Source organism: Globicephala melas, chromosome 3, assembly GCF_963455315.2.
Source record: "Globicephala melas chromosome 3, mGloMel1.2, whole genome shotgun sequence".
Lineage (NCBI taxonomy): Eukaryota > Metazoa > Chordata > Mammalia > Artiodactyla > Delphinidae > Globicephala > Globicephala melas.
The window spans coordinates 57,307,263-57,323,682 of NC_083316.1; the positions used below are offsets into that span (position 1 = coordinate 57,307,263).

Genomic DNA, 16,420 nt, shown 5'->3' on the forward strand with positions numbered 1-16,420 from the left:
GACTATAATGAAGTCTTCGTTAATTTGCTAGGTTAAATCTCCAGCTCTTCAGATATATACCTGTCCAGATATTTTTTAAGAATTAACAGATTTAACCTCTGCAACTCACTGATATTAAGCATTTAAATTACACATTACATATGCGTTGGTTTTATCTGAAGCCCACAACATCGGTAGTAATCAAATCTAGAGTTTCACATTTTTTTCAAAGAACTATAAATTGCCTGCAACAAGTAGTCAGTGAAAGCAAAATCTGAAAAAAGATATCCTAAATCACCCAAATTGTATAAATATAGGTAGTTCACTGAACACCTGATGCAATTTCATGTTTATTCTTTAAAGAGTATGCTATCCAAAAATTAAAGGTTTCCCTTACATACTCTAAGTTTTTCATTTAAACTAGAATTTCAAAGTTAAGTTTGCCTTTTAGGATAAAAACTTCTTTATGCAACTACTGGAATCCTATGTGTCAAAGAAAATAGTTTTAAATACTAGAGCTTTCAAATACAATTCATTTTATCTATGTAAATAGTTTCTTATTCATGACTTTAAAGCTATTTAACTAATGATCAGTTCTATTAAATTTTTTCTAATAAATTTTTCATCCAAAAATTCCCTATTTGCTTGTGTTGCTTCCATTATAATATAACCTTATGTTGCAGAGTTTTTACATATATATACAATATTGTGCTCAAAAAAGAGTGGCAGTTAAATGGAGTGAGAAACTCAAAAATAAATTTTAAAGTTCTGTAAAATTATCAGTATCTTAAAGATCTGTGGCTTTTGAGTAGGCTCAATGCTCTTCAAAATGGAATCAAATAAGATTTGAAATGTATACCAAAGTAACTTTTATTTGTAGTCGTTTAAAAACAATTTCTGATCTCCTGCAATGGTTTTGACTTAGAAAGTATAAATGAAAAATCATGGCATGATGCTTTTGTTAAGTTGTCTTTGAAAATATTATTTTTCTATTTCATAATGGGTTCCTACTTATCTCACAAGGAAACTTTTTTAGCAGAAAAGACAATAAACTAAGAAGGGGATGACTGAAGCCGATTCTTTTTGAGAATTTTCTTTGAAAATTAAGCATTTATTTCTAAAAAAGTGTAAAAATCTTACATTAGAATAGTACAATAATAATTGCCAGTCAAAATTTACAATACTCCTTGCAAAGAATACGCAGTAAGTACAAAATAAAAATTCCTCATGTCTATTATGATACAAAACACAGGTTAAAATAAGAAATGATAATTCTGACTTTTTTCCTTATGTAAACATGTTAATCATTTTTTTCTTTTCATGAAAAAGTACACCAGACAAGTGTTCTCAAATAAAAACTATTGCTTCTCTGGCATTCTTCGGGACTTTTACTATTTTTTGTATTAATCTTCTTTTGAACATTATCGATCCTTTTTTTTTTTTTTTCCTTTTAACGCCTGGACCTGAGACTCTCTAGACCTCAAAAAGGCTTAGGTTTTAAAAATTTTCCCAAAGTCAAGGAAGCCCCTTGTGCCTAGACAGGGCGGATCCCCACCAGCACCCTCTTCCTCCCCGCCCGGGGTTGGGGGGCTGCAGCATAGGGCGACTTTGCATAAATAAGAGGGACCTGCAGAGCAGAAAAGCGCGCCCTAGCAGTTGCCAGACAGTCTCATCTGAGAATCCAAAGCGGTGAAATGGGGGCGCGAGGTCGGGAAGGGCCGCGCCGGGAGGAGGGAACAAAACACAAAACCACCCAGATGAAAAAAGGAGCCGGGATTCCTACCTTCTCTTTCTCAAGCGCGCTAACATAGCGTTATTAACAATTTGAGATCCTAGCAGTAAAGTTCTCGACACTGGACAGGGCAGTCCCTTGGTGCAGAGTCCCCAGGGCGGCGGACGAGGAGACGGAGGAGGCGGCGGCGGCCGCGGCGGCCACGAGGGAACGGGTGAGCGCGGCGGCCGGTCCCACGGCCGCCTGAGCCGCGCAGCCGCCGCCGCCGCCGCCGCCGGACCCGGGCGCGGACGGTGTCCCGGGAGAGGGGGAGGGCGAGGCCTGCACGGCGACGGCGGCCTGCGCGGCGGCGGCGGCAGCGGCGGCGGGGCCCAGGCTGCCCCCGATGATGCTCTCGATGGAGAAGGGGGAGCGCGCCAGCGCCGAGGCGCCCGGGCCGCCCGCCTTGGCCGCCGAGGCCTGCAGGGGGCCGGGCAGGGTGGCGCCGAGCGGGTGAGGCCGGTAGCCGAAGGCGGTCCGGGCCAGCTCCGCGGCCGCGCCGTGAGGCGGCGGGGGCGGCGGGGGCGGCGGGGGCGAGTGCGGGTGGAAGGCGGCTGCGGCGGCGGCGGCCGCGGCGAAGAGGGCCGAGGGCGGCGCGTAGGGCGGCAGCTGCAGGCCGTAGCCGCAGCCGTAGGGGCCGTAGCCGTAAGCGTGCGGGGGCGGCGGGGGCGCCGGCGGGAAGAGCGCGGCGGCGGCTGGGTCCCCAGCGCTCCCCGCGCCCCCCGCGCTGCGCAGCAGCAGCGACTCGGCTGCGGCGGCGGCGTTGGGGGGGAGCAGCGGCTGCCGCTTGAAGCGCTTCCTCCGGCGCAGGAAGCTGCCGTTGTCGAACATGTCGGCGGACTCGGGGTCGAGCGTCCAGTAGTTGCCTTTGCCGGGGTTGCCGGGCTCGCGGGGGATCTTGACGAAGCAGTCGTTGAGCGAGAGGTTGTGGCGGATGCTGTTCTGCCAGGCGGGGAACTTCTCCCGGTAGTAGGGGAAGCGGCCGCTGATGAACTCGCAGATCTCGCTCAGCGTCAGCCGTTTCTTGGGGCTCTGCAGGATGGCCATGGTGATGAGCGCGATGTACGAGTAGGGCGGCTTCACCAGGGGGTTCTTGACGCCGCCGCCCGCGCTCACGCCGCCGCCCCCGCCGCCGCCCGCACCCGCGCTGCCGCCGCAGCCGGTCCCGGCCCCTGCCACCGGGGCTGGGCCCGGGGGCGCCGGCGAGCCCCCTGTCCGCGGGGCCAGCAGGATGTCATCGTCGTCGTCCTCCTCCTCCAGGTCCTCTAGCTCGTCTTCCCCGGCGTACGAGCGCCGCCGTCGCCGCCGCTGCGCGGGGACAGCCAGCCGGGACACACCACCGCCGCCCTCGTCGTCGTCCTCCTCTTCCTCGTCGTCTTCGTCCTCGCCCTCCCCCACCACGTCGATGTCTGTCTCCTCGGCGAGGCCGGAGGCATCGGACATCTCCGTGCTCAGGGTCATAGCTGTGGCGCGGCGGCGGCGAGGTGGCCCATAGGGGCGCCGGGCTCCGGGCTCCCGCCGCGCCCCAGCCCAGGTCCCGGGCGGCTGGCCTGGCCTGGGGGCGCCACAATTGGGGGCGCCGCCGCTGCTCGGGCTGCGCAGCGGTGCCCGAGGCTTGCGCTGCGACTTTGTAACTCCTGCGCCGCCGCGGTAGCCCCAAAACCTCCGCGCTTGTTTGGCTCCGCGCGCACCCCGCCCGAGCGGGGGGCTTTATCTTCCTCCCTCGCAGCGGTCCTCGCCGGCTCAGTCGAGGAGGGGTGCTGGGGCTCCCGCGCGAGCAAGTCAGAGCGTCGGGCGCCCGGGAGGATGCGGGACGGTTGAGAGTCTAGGGACAGAGATCGGCGAGGAGAGGGCTGAGTCCAGGAGAGGGCGGATCTTTCCTCTGCTTATAGCAGAAGGAGGCCTGTCACATGGTGTGCACGTCAGAGCGCTACCGAGGCAAGGGAAAGGAAGCCTAGGAAAGCAGCCCCGCTCGGGAGAGAAAGTTCACCCAGAGGAGGGAGCAGCAACTGAGAAGAGGGGGGAGGAGATAGGACCCCACCATTCGTTACCAAAGGGGCTGAGACCTGAAGTACGCGCAGGCCCGCGGTGGTCTGACCAAGGGACGATGCAAGAGTTAAGAGTTCCCAGTCTCCTCTTCAATTAGCCCTCAACCCAAACCTCAGCAGCACTCCCGGGACGCGACGGTTTGACCACTCGATGGCCTATCGGAGCCGTCCAGCCAGGAGATAACCACGCCGTCGTCTGAGGTGGTCCCCAGGGAACGGCCCTGAGGTCTGCTGCGTTGTTCCATATCCCCCAGATAGGGCGAGCGGCTCCCCACCGAATCTGATGAGAAACCCCCCAGTTTAAGCACAGTAATAATTGTTTATTGACCTTTTAACCTGTCCCCTTCGGTTCTTCTCCAAAGACGTTTGTTTTCCACCATCTGTTAATAAAAATGCTGTTAAGCTGGCGTTTTAGTCACTTATCTGCAACTGAATGCCCTAGAAACTTGACAGCTAAACTAAGCTGCTCTAATGAGAGGATCTGACAAATTTCATGGAAATAAAGAAAGTAACCATTGAATGCAGAGAAGGAATAGAAATTTTTAGTGAAAACCCAAATACACACCAGAAAAATGCATCTAGGAACGACTTTTAAAAGTTCTTTCATAATGGGGTAAGGGATTCTATAGTTATCAATAAGAGGAACGTTCTAATCAACACTCCACAGTAATCTCGAAATAAATTACTAAACGTGTACACATATCTCTACTCAGCCAGGCTTAATAATAGAAACTACAATGATAAAGACTTTCACACCAGCTTTAGAAAAAAAAATTTTTTTAATCCACTAAATATTTCCAATAGGTACTGGTGAGAAGAAACGAAATAATTTTTTAAAAGAAGATTCAAGTTCTGTTCAGCCCAATTTTCCTTTTCAGGTGACAAGGTAGTGGAAATATTTCAAATACGATGGTATTTTAAGTACACCTATCTTTGTCACCAGCTGATTTTATTTTGGCTAGTGGGAAAATCCTAATAGTTTGTGGAATTCATACATAGCCATACCTTTTGGACTTTTGCATTTCCTAAAACACTTTTATTTCAAAGTGGGGACCTTGCCTCAAAATTTTAGCTTCCTGATTAAAATGATCACTTGACAAGAACTGAGGATCAAAAATCAATGGCTTTATGTAGGAACAATCATCAGCTGCCCTTGTGTATATCATATTATGGATCAAGCAGTTTTCACGTTTCCAAACGTTTCATTACTCCCCTTATCAATTACAGAGGCTCAAAAATACACTGTTACCCCACCTACGACTTATTTTTAAGTCAAGTTTTTGTTGCTCAGGACAGCTATCAACCAGTGATAGTTACAAATGACCCATAAAGTCCATCATAGATCTTTGGAAGATGTATGAGAACGTCTCAAAGTCCTAAATAATTTTTCATTGACTCTCGTTTGATACATGGCTGAACCATCTAATTATTGTAATGGGCTCAGCATTAACCTGAGCCAACATTAATCAGCACTATTAATCAGGCATTACATTGCTTTGTTGATGTAGCCAGGAGTCCTTACCAAGGAGTTCACTCTTACATTTGAAAGTTTAAGTTTTATAAGTACTCAGTCGTTATCTAAATAAACACCATGATTTTCGCTGCACTGAGGGTTGGTGTGTGGCGAAGTGTTCAAAGCTGAAACAGGAAGAATTTGTTCGCAGACCGTTAGTTACTTTAGATGATCAGTTACAGCCGTCGTTCCGTTCTGCTACCACCTCCGTGGACTTGTCTGACCAAGGAGGGCGGGGAGATTAACTTTGCAGTTCCGTGTGTAAACTTGCCCGAAGGTCCTTCCCCAAAGGGTTAAGAGCTCATCCCTGAAAACCTTTGAAAAAACGTGGCAAGTTATCTTCTGGCCACTCCGGTGAAAGTGTTAGGATTTACTGGAGGTTAGAGCGGAATTTCAATCCAGGAGAAGCGCTGCAAGGATAGAGAGCGTTAACGGAGATTTGGGTGAGCTTTACTAAAGCCTCGTGTTTGTGCACGCCACTTGTTTTGTTTGCTTTAGTTAAGCTACACGTTTGTATGCCACCTTTAGCTCCGCGCTCGTGAAATTCTCCAGCGCGGAAACCCAAGCGTTTCTTCTCCCGCGCGTCCCCCTTTCGCCTTCCTTGTCCCCTACCCGCGGGCCTTCCGTCCTAATGGGCTCCCAGCTCTCGGCCTCGGCTGGGAAATCTCCACTCCCACCCCTCAAGCTGGTACAAGATCAAGAAACTTTTCCTTGTCGCGGGCGGGGGCCGTCGCGGCGACCCCGCTTCGGCGCACCCAGCTCGCGCGGACGCGGAAAGCGGCGGGGCTCTTGCGGGCCGGGCGGTGCCCTCATGGGGGAGGCCTGCCTCCTGGCGGCGGCGCGGAGCTGGCCCGGGGCTGGCCCCGAGCCGGCCCCGAGCCGGAACGCGGGAGGCAGCGGGAGTTTTACGAGTGTGCCAGGTGGGCTCCCGGGCTTCCCTCCCCCTGGGCTTTGGGCGGCAAGGCTTTTTCTTTCTCGGGGCCCCACGTCGCCTTCTCTGCGGCAACTGGAGGCGTGTCCCTGGACTGCAGGTTTCGGATATTTTCCCCTGGCGGTTTGGGCGCTCCAGAAGGCGTTCCGAAATTATCGGGGATAAGGCGGCGCAGGGGCAGAGGAGGCGGCTGAAGCCTCGAGAGGCACCGCTTCAGCCCTTTGCCCTCGGGCCCCGGACCGCGAGCTCCACAAGGTCCAGGGACTTCCTTCGGTGGGCGAAGGCTGGCAGACTTGGGGGCGTAAGCTCCCGGGCGGGAAACTGGACTACTCTCTCCGGCCCCTAGAGCATCCCAGGCGTTTACCCATGAACGTGAACATGAACGCGTTTCCAAATTACGCGGACATTTGGGGCTCTCTCTCCAAGAGTCTTTCCACTCGCCTGTATTGAGATACTACTTTGTGCCAGGCATTCTGGTTTTTGGAGAGCGTAACAATAAAAGAGTTCCTGGTGTGACTAATGTCTCATGGGGAAGCCAGGTAAACAGATTATTATGCCTACTGAGAAGTGCTTTCTGAGTACCCCAGCCTAAAGTGGGCTATGCCTCGGGGTCCCTGCCTGTCTTTGGCTCTGTTCTTTCATCCTGCGCTGCCCTTCTTGTGGCTGTATGCGTCTTCTCTTGTTTTTTTAAACGCAAGCGCCTGGAGACCAAAAAGGGCTCTATTCGTTGCTTTTTGTTTTTCGGTGTGTGCGTGTTCACATATGCGTCGCATATAACTTGCCATTTTAAGTGCAGGGTTCAGAGGCGTTAAGTACATTCACCTTGGTGCAACTACTGCCACTATCCATTTCCAGAACTCTTACATCATCCCAGACTGAAACGGTTTAAAGAATAACTCCCATTCCACACACACCCCCCCACAGACACACACACACACACACACACACAGAGACACACCCGCCAGCAGCTTGGCAACCACTATTCTACTTCCTGTCTCTATGAAATTGACTATTCTAGCTACCTACCTCATATAAATGGAAGCATACAATATTTGTCCTTTGTGTCCGGCTTATTTCACTTAACATAATGTCTACAAGGTTCATCCATGTTGTAGCATGTATCAGAATTTCATTCCTCAGGCTGAATAATAGTCTGTTGTATATTATGTATACCACATATTGGTTATTCATTCATCCATCAGTGGACATTTGGGTTGTTTCCTCCTTTTCTATTTATTTTTGAATTTCCACTTACCTAGCTCTTTGTAACACTCTGCATGCACCAGGCACTCAATAAAGATGTGTCTGTTAGTTTTCCTACACCTTTTTCATTCCAGAAATCCTCAAAGGATCCCCATTGTTTTTTGCTGTGCCCTTCTGGATTTGTCACCTTAACTTGCTCACAATTTTGAGACTTTCAGACTGAGACTCTGCCTCAGACTCTTCAGTTTAAAAAAAAGTAGAAGTTAAGACTCTGCCAGAATTAGTTCCTGGTAAAATTAGTTACACACACACACACACACATGCACACTTTTTACATCCTTTTTACTTTTTATGCCTTCTTACCTGTCCTAAATCCTTGAGGGCCCAAGATGATTTTTAAATGTTTCTCTGGCTGTCCAGGCCCTCCACTTCACCATTCTCCTGTGGTGTAATATTACCTGCCATGAATGTTGGTTCACACGTGCCACTAAGCTAATTCCAAGGTACAACAACCAGTCAAGTGGGTACCTCATGTGATGGCTGAGGAAGCAAAGCAGGGTCTTGAGAGTTGCCGCTGGCCGTTATGGAGGCAGCAATGGCAGAGCAGAACTTTCCAGCATCATGTCCCAGTTCTAGCGGCCTCTCCCTACACAGGACTCCATGAGCCAGCCTCTTTCCACCCCCCTCCCCCCACCCAATCTACTTCTTCAGGACCAGTTAGGTAGTCTGAAAATAAGTTCAGGGCAAGGTATTACTGGCTGACAGTGGTTGGCACCTCTCCCAAGAGTCGATGCATTTTAACCCAGGAATTCTGTTGATAAAATGCCATAATCCAGTTTCAAATGGTGCATCTTCAGGCAGTGTAGTTGGGAGGTGAGATTCCTTTGTGAAGAAGATATGTTAGTGGTCTCCTGGGTCTTACTAGGCAGTCTATGCTTGCACAACAGCTCCTTAAACAAGCATTTCGTGGCCTGAGCAGGATTCAGAAATCCTCAAGAATTCAGAATGTCAGCAAAGGTCTAAATCTGTGTTTTATAACAGTAAAATTATTTACACTGACTCAGGAATTTTCATTACTGCAGTTCAGCTGGACTAGCCCTCCTGCCCCAACACACACCGACACAGACTTATTCAACTCTGGGTCTCAGTGGTTTGCAGTGACACACATTTCAATTTTGCACCCCCAAATCAAAAGTTCAAAAGATATTTTTATCGTGAATTTAATTGCAAAATATACACAACTCCATTCCAGAAAGAACTCCTCCATTTGGAAGTCATCTTCAATACAAGACCCTCAAGAGTCCGTGTGTGTGGTGCTGTAATCATCCAGTGTTTATTTACACTGTTTAATAAATTAATTTCCTGGAAATGTATATAGTACTTTAAATTCTAATATAAGAATTTAAAAATAATATTACCACATCTAGAAAGAGCACATATAATAATAATAATAATATTAGCACATCTAGAATTATTTTTTATTTGTAGTTCATCCAGGGGCTGTCTGTGAAGAGAAATCTCTCTGCTTGGGAAGAATGGGGCTCTCTAAAGGGATTCTAGGGGTGCAGCTATCTACAGGACACACTGAAAATGAAAAGAAGTCTTACAAGACCATGAGAAAGCCATGTCTTGAATTGAATTTTTTTTGTGTGCTTAAAATGTATACAGTGACCAGCCTCCTCCCTTCCTCCTTCTCTCTCTCTCTCTCTCTCTCTGTCTCACACACACACACACACACACACACACACTCACTCACTCTTTTAGCCTGATGTTCAGGCTTAAACCAAGGCTGAACTACATGCTCTACATATGCAAACACACCAAAAGCTCAATGTCTGCCCTCAGGGGCAACCCTGCACCTGACACCATGGTCTGACATCAAGCTGTGGGAGGTGAGTAGAGACAGGGGGAGGTTTGTTGCAGTCAAGTACAAACATACTCAGAAAGCACTTTAGATGTCTTCCACTAGAGGCACATGTGAGTGAATCTCCTTTGCTAGAAAGCTTTGGTTGGCAGCCTTCCAGAGCAGAAAAAAACTGAGAAAGGTGCTAAACCCAAAATTTACAGAAGAGTAAATGCAAATAATGATCAATAGTTTTTTTTAAAAAAAGATATGCAAATTAGAAAATGATGAAATGCCATTTTCCTCTATCAAATTAGCAAATGCATGAGGGTGATGGGTGTGATTGTAGGAACTCAATCATATGCTGCCTTTGTAAAGTGTAAAGTGGTGCAAACCTTCTAGCAGACAATTTGGCAATACAAAGCTTGGATCTCAAGTGCCATTTTCTTTGATTCATTTATTCTAGGATCCTATTCTAAGGAAACAACCAGAAATGTGAACAAAGATTTACGTACAAAAATATTTGTTGCAGTGCTTTTTTTTAAAGGGAAAAAATTGGAAACATTTTAAATGCCCAGGAGTTAAATATATTACTATATATCCTTAAGGTGGAATGTTTTATAATCATTAAAGATTAAGTCTGTGAACTATTTTAATAACTTGACAAAACTTCAAGATTAATGGTAAAAGTCCAGAGAGAAAATTATATGTAATACTTTATCAATTATTTAATATACTATACATGTAAATTGTATGACTGGAAGGAAACACACTAAAATGTCAACTGGTTATTTCCAGGAAGTGAGATTATGGGTGGTATTTATTTCATTATGTATATTGTACTTTTCTATATTTTTTTCCCAAATTTCTCACAATGAGCAATTTCCAAATTGCTGAGTTCAGACACCTGAAGAGCACAATTAGTGTGAAAGAAAGACTACAAACTGAACGGGTTATATAATCTGAAGCATGATTATTGGAACAGACACCAAAAATTTAAAGTAAGCATGATAAACATCTTAAGGAGGAAAGGAAACTTATTAGTAACATTAAGCAAGAAAAATAATTTTTTAAAACCCTAGTGGAAACACTGAGTATGAAGAATGTAATAGACGAAATAAAGAACAAATCAATGGAATAAATAGCAGAATGGGTACACCTGAAGAATGGATTGAATTTGAAGATCAATTTGAGGAAGTTTCCCAAAAGCAGCTGGAAAGGACAAAATTCTGGCTCATGAAATCAAGTTAGTGAGTTGTAGTCAGCATTGACAGAGAATAGAATCAGATGGGATGGGATGGGATGATGGGATGGGAGGAGATGGAATAGAGGAGAGTAGAATAAAAAATAGCACCGAATGACACATAAAAATGCTAAGAATAATTTGTGAAACTTTTACTTCAGTTATTTTTATATTTTTTAATGTATGTGCGTGTACTGAGTTGCCATGTAAAATGAAATCTGTCAGTGCGGGTCACAGTAAAAAAATGTTAGACAGCTACTGTTTTTTAAAAAATATATTTATGCCATGATCTTGCTATTCTTTTCTACCTTCTCTGGAATTCTGCTCATAAATTATCCTTTTTTTCTCTTAATGCTCATCTCAGTTTACAAACATGTTCCAAACTCTTGTATCTAAAAATAAAAACATGCAAAAATGTTCTTCTATCCTGAATATGCCAATGCAAGCTAGTGCCCCCCTCTCCCCTTCCATTCATCACCTAATTTTTCAAAAGGCTGGTTTGTCCACATTGCTTCCAACGTCATCTCTTGCCCACCTCTTAGACCCTCACAGTGTCATTCCAACTCTGAATACCACTGCTATATTAATCAATGTGCCATGGAAAAGTATGGCCATGCACATTTAGGAAAAGCTGAGTTAAATGAAGAAAGCAGTTGCCTTTACTGCAGCACTTAGGAGTTTTTACGTATAAAGTGCATTGTGATTCTTCTTCCAGAGGCATATAGATGCAGTGTAATATTTTCCAAGTTTATTTTACTATGGAACACAAGTTTGGGAAATGGAGCTCACTGAAATAACATGATAAAGAGTTAACAATGATTTTCTAATGGCCCAGAGTAAGGATCCCTCTCATTCATTTACTTAACAAATATTTATTGTCTACCATGGGGCAGGTACTGTTCTAGGCACATGGGATATATAAGTAAACAAATGGACAAAGATCTCTGCCCTAAGGAGTTTTATGTATTTAGCAGGAGAGAGACAGACCTTAAGAAATAAACAAAATGAATATATTAATTAATAGATTACTTATATAGTATGTTAGAAGGTAATAGATACTGTGAGGGAAAATTGTAGAAGGCGTAAGAGGGTTGGGAATGGTGGCGGTACAGTATGGAAGAAACAGGTAGGTTAGTTTTCAATAATGACCAAAGACTGGGATAATGATACAGCTGGATGTCTGGGGGAGGAGAAATCAAAGCAGAAGGAATAGTTAGGGCAAAGGCCCTAAGGCAGTGAAATGGAGCAGGACCTTATGGTCCTTCCCCCACCCGCCATGTCCTCAGCCTGCCTTTTTTCTGTGGAAAAAGTTTAGCCAAAGAATAAGTTTAATCAGAGAAGTGAGAAAATGCAGAAACAAAGGAAAACAGTCAAAGGAGACCAATTATTAATAGTTTGGTCAGTAAGCAAAGCCAAGGATCTTTAGTTCCCCCTCAAGGGCTATAGATAATATTCTGAGCCATATCTTGTGAGCTGTCTGATAGATACTGAAACCCCCATCAGGTGGAAGAAGTGAACTACATGATGACCAGACTGTAGGCATGACATAAGCTGCCACAATTCCGAGAATTTGCTTCAAAGAAATGGAAACAAACTGACCCTGGAACTGAAGCCTAACTGTACCTAAAACAATCAAGATGACGATGGTCAGACCACCGCATGATCAATTTCAAGATGCCTGTCAGAGCTGATGGTGCTGTTTCTGCATATAGCCCCCTCCCTCCATCGATAAAAGCTCTTGCCCCTTGGTTGTGTGGGGGGTGGGGAGTTGGCCCTTGGACAGGAGCCCGCCCTCCCTCCACACCCCACCCCTTGCTGGCATCCAAAACAAAGCACACTTTCCTTTCCATCAACTTGCCTCTTTATTGCCTTTTGAGTGGTGAGTAGCCGGACCCCACTTTCAGTTACAGCAGGACCATGCTTGTCATATTCAAGGAGTGGCAAGTAGGCCATGGTGGTCTAGTGGAGTGAGCAAGGGGGAGAACGATACAGAATGGAAGAATAGGTGATGAGGTCAAAGGGTTGTGGGGTAGGAGGAGGCAACCATGCAAGGCCTTGTAGGCATTAGAAGGACTTGGGCTTTTACTCTAAGCGAGATGGGGAGTAATTGTAGGGTGTCAAGTAGAGCAATAACCTGCTCAAACTTAAATCCTTAAATCCTGTAAAGGGTCCCTCTGGCTGCTCTATTAAGAATAGCCTATATTGGGCTTCCCTGGTGGCGCAGTGGTTGAGAGTCTGCCTGCCGATGCAGGGGACACGGGTTCGTGCCCCGGTCTGGGAAGATCCCACAGGCCGCGGAGCGGCTGGGCCCGTGAGTCATGGCCGCTGAGCCTGCGCGTCCGGAGCCTGTGCTCCGCAACGGGAGAGGCCACAGCAGTGAGAGGCCCGCGTACCGCAAAAGAAAAAAAAAAAAAAAAAGCCTATATCAAGCAAGGGAAGAAATAGGCAGACAAGTTAGGAAGAGATGGCAGCAATGAAGGTGAGACCTTCTGGTGGCTTAAATCAGGGGGATGACAACGGGGATGGTGAGAAATGGTTGAATTCTAGATGTATTTTGAAGAAGGAGCTCACAAGATTTCCTGACATTGAATACAGGCTATAAGATCAAGACAGGAGTCAAAGAATCATCTCATCTGGTCTTTCCATGGCATTTTTGGCACTGCTCCATCTAAGCTTCTTTTTTTTACTCCTTCCTCACCTGAAGCCCCCCACTCATAGCTATTTACCCAAGAAAAACAAAAGCATATGGTCATTCAAAGACTTGTATGTGATTGTTCATAGCTGCTTTATCAGTAATAGCCCAAAACTGGAAACAACACAAATGTCCATTAACAGGAGAGTGAATAAATAATCTGTGGCATATACACAGTGGAATACTACTCAGCAATACAAAGGAAAGAACTACTGATACATGCAACAAGATGAATGACTCTCAAAATCACTATGGTGAGTGAAAGAAGTCAGACAAAAATGAGTATATTCTGGGCTTCCCTGGTGGCGCAGTGGTTGAGAGTCTGCCTGCCGATGCAGGGGACATGGGTTCGTGCCCCGGTCCGGGAAGATCCCACATGCCGCGGAGCAGCTGGGCCCGTGAGCCATGGCCGCTGAGCCTGCGCGTCCGGAGCCTGTACTCCGCAACGGGAGAGGCCACAACAGTGAGAGGCCCGCGTACCGCAAAAAAAAAAAAAAAAAAAAAAAAGAGTATATTCTGTATGACTCTATGTATATAAAATTCTAGAAAATGCAAACAAATCTAGAGTGACAGAAAGCAGATTAGTGGTCGCCTTGAGGTAATGGGAGAAATGGGAGAATGAATTATGGAATTACATAAGGGCACAAGGAAAATTCAGGAGTGATGATTATGTTCATTATCTTGACTGTGGTAACAATTTCATAGGTGTATACATGTCAAAATGTATCAAATTGTGCCTTCATCTGCATCTTCTGCTGCATCCACAATGTTCTGACTTGGATTAGTTATAGGTGACCTCTTTTAGAAGATGTATATCAGCCATCTTTGCGTCCACATGCAGTGTGTAGCATGTTTCCTGGCAGGCTGTGTTTAGCAAGGCTTTGCTGGTATGAAACAAATATAGATAAATCAATTGTTCTGCTATATAACAACTGTAACTAGATAGGTGGGCATAATGACTATTTTAAAGGTATTGATATTTATGAGTTTAATGAAATTATGATAAAAAAATTATCATGGGTTTTTAAAACTTCATTCCAAGGCTGTATCAAAGAATAAATGAGTGAGAATATTTCGAAAAAGAAGAATGGTTGGGCATTAGAGCTTGCCTTAGATATTACTATGTAGCTCTAGTAATCAAAATAATGTGGACTTCAAATAAAAGTAGACTGATTGTGCAAACTGTAGAGTCCAGAAACAGGCCATAAACTGTGAACATGTACTGCTTAGTATACGACTTTAAATGTGGCACAACAGATAGGAGAGGAAAGGAAGGAATTATTCAGTAAATTGTATAGGACAGTCAGTTAACTTTTCTTGGGAGCCAAAAAAAAAGTTAGACACTTAGGTCATATATCAAAATAAATTCCAGGTGAATAAAACTGGTGGTTCTTTAGATGTGGGGAGAGGATGACAAGGATATTTCACTTGGGGAGAGTTTTTCAAAGTTTTTCAGTGCTTTGTCCTCCTCCATCCCCCAACTGTAATATTTTGGTTGAAAGTAAATGCAAATGATGAAACCTTCCTTTTAGATGAAACCATTTCTAACAAAAATATAGGAGTTATTTATTGGATCTTGGAATGGGCAAACACCTTAAGTATCAGAGAATGGAATAAATCATGAAGAAAAAGATGGTTAGATTTTGCTACATAAAATCTGGGTAAAAATATATAGACAGAGGCAAAGGGGAAAGATCAGATGGGGAAAATAATTACAAAAAATGTGACCAGTGGAGTTTTAATAAAGTTAAAATAGTCCTTACAAATTGATCTTTATTTATTTATTTATTTACTTACTATTTATTTATTTTTGGCTGCGTTGGGTCTTTGTTGCTGCACGTGGGCTTTCTCTAGTTGCGGTGAGCAGGGGCTACCCTTCGTTGTGGTACGCAGGCTTCTCATTGCGGTGGCTTCTCTTGTTGTGGAGCACAGGCTCTAGGCGCGCGGCTGCAGTAGCTGTGGCTCGTAGGCTCCAGAGTGCAGGCTCAGTAGTTGTGGCACACGGGCTTAGTTGCTCCGAGGCACGTGGGATCTTCCCAGACCAGGGCTTGAACCCGTGTCCCCTGCATTGGCAGGCGGATTCTTAACCACTGCGTCACCGGGGAAGTCCTCCAAATTGATTTTTAATAAAAATAATGGTATTTGAAAAATGGACAATGAATGTTTGAAAACTGTTCCACCTTGTTTATAATTACATTAACCGCCAGTCACACCTTGTTTATAATTACATTAACCGCTAGTCAGAGAAATGCACATTAGACTGATGCTATTTTTCCCCCAAAGGGGGGAAAAGATACCTAAGGCTGGTAAGGTATGAGAAAACAGACACTCCTATGGCTTGCTGATGAGACTGGAAGGCATTTGGCAGGATGTAGTAAAAGCCTTAAAATGTTTATATTGTTTGGCCCAGTGATTCTACTTCTAGGCATCAATCCCAGAGAAATAATCATTTATATAAAAAGTGCTTCATCGAAAAAAAAGTACTTCATCCAAACAATCCTCCCACAGGAATGTGAGCTCCATGAAGGGAGGAATTATATCAGTTTTGTTTACTGCTGTAACCCCAGTAAATCAAACAGGGTCAGGCATAGACTAAGTGCCTCCAAAGTATTTGTTGAATGAATATGTTTACTTTCTGAGTTTTGTATTGTTACATATTTTAGATACATGAAAAGACATAATTTTTTAAAAATATAAAACACCCAAGTACTACTGCTTTAAGAAATATTAATATGGCTAAAGTTCCCTGTTGCATATAATAATTTTTTTTTAATTTATTTTTGGCTGTGTTGGGTCTTCGTTTCTGTGCGAGGGCTTTCTCTAGTTGCGGCAGGTGGGGGACACTCTTCATCGCGGTGCGCGGGCCTCTCACTGTCGCGGCCTCTCTTGTTGCGGAGCACAGGCTCCAGACACACAGGCTCAGTAGTTGTGGCTCACGGGCCTAGTTGCTCCGTGGCATGTGGGATCTTCCCAGACCAGGGCTCGAACCCGTGTCCCCTGCATTGGCAGGCAGATTCTCAACCACTGCGCCACCAGGAAAGCCCAATAATTTTAAAATGAGAAAAAAAAGTGTAAAGCATGTTCACTTTAACCTTCTGTTCAGGCCAAAAATTCCACACAGAATTTTCTCTTTTCTCTCACTTTTTTTTATTATTATGGTAAAATACACATAACACAAAATTTACCATCCTAACAAT

The 16,420-nt window shown here is 45.2% G+C and overlaps 1 protein-coding gene and 1 long non-coding RNA gene across 2 annotated transcripts in view; both read right to left on the minus strand.

Moving 5' to 3' along the window:
- Positions 1-1,136: 1,136 nt before the first annotated feature.
- On the minus strand, positions 1,137-3,729 carry FOXD1 (forkhead box D1). Its single transcript, XM_030842754.2, has one exon. The coding sequence runs from the start codon at positions 3,209-3,211 to the stop codon at positions 1,796-1,798; it is 1,416 nt and encodes a 471-aa protein (XP_030698614.1). The 5' UTR covers positions 3,212-3,729; the 3' UTR covers positions 1,137-1,795.
- Positions 3,730-4,328: 599 nt separating this feature from the next.
- Positions 4,329-16,420, minus strand: part of LOC132597073 (uncharacterized) — a 38,765-nt gene continuing 26,673 nt past the window's right edge. Inside the window, exon 3 of the long non-coding RNA XR_009563386.1 lies at positions 4,329-5,721. This is a non-coding gene — a long non-coding RNA (uncharacterized lncRNA). The remainder of the gene's footprint in view (positions 5,722-16,420) is intronic.

Bases quoted from the DNA above. Each gene is read 5' to 3' on its own strand.
- FOXD1 (XM_030842754.2), bottom strand. From the start codon at position 3,211: ATGACCCTGAGCACGGAGATGTCCGATGCCTCCGGCCTCGCCGAGGAG.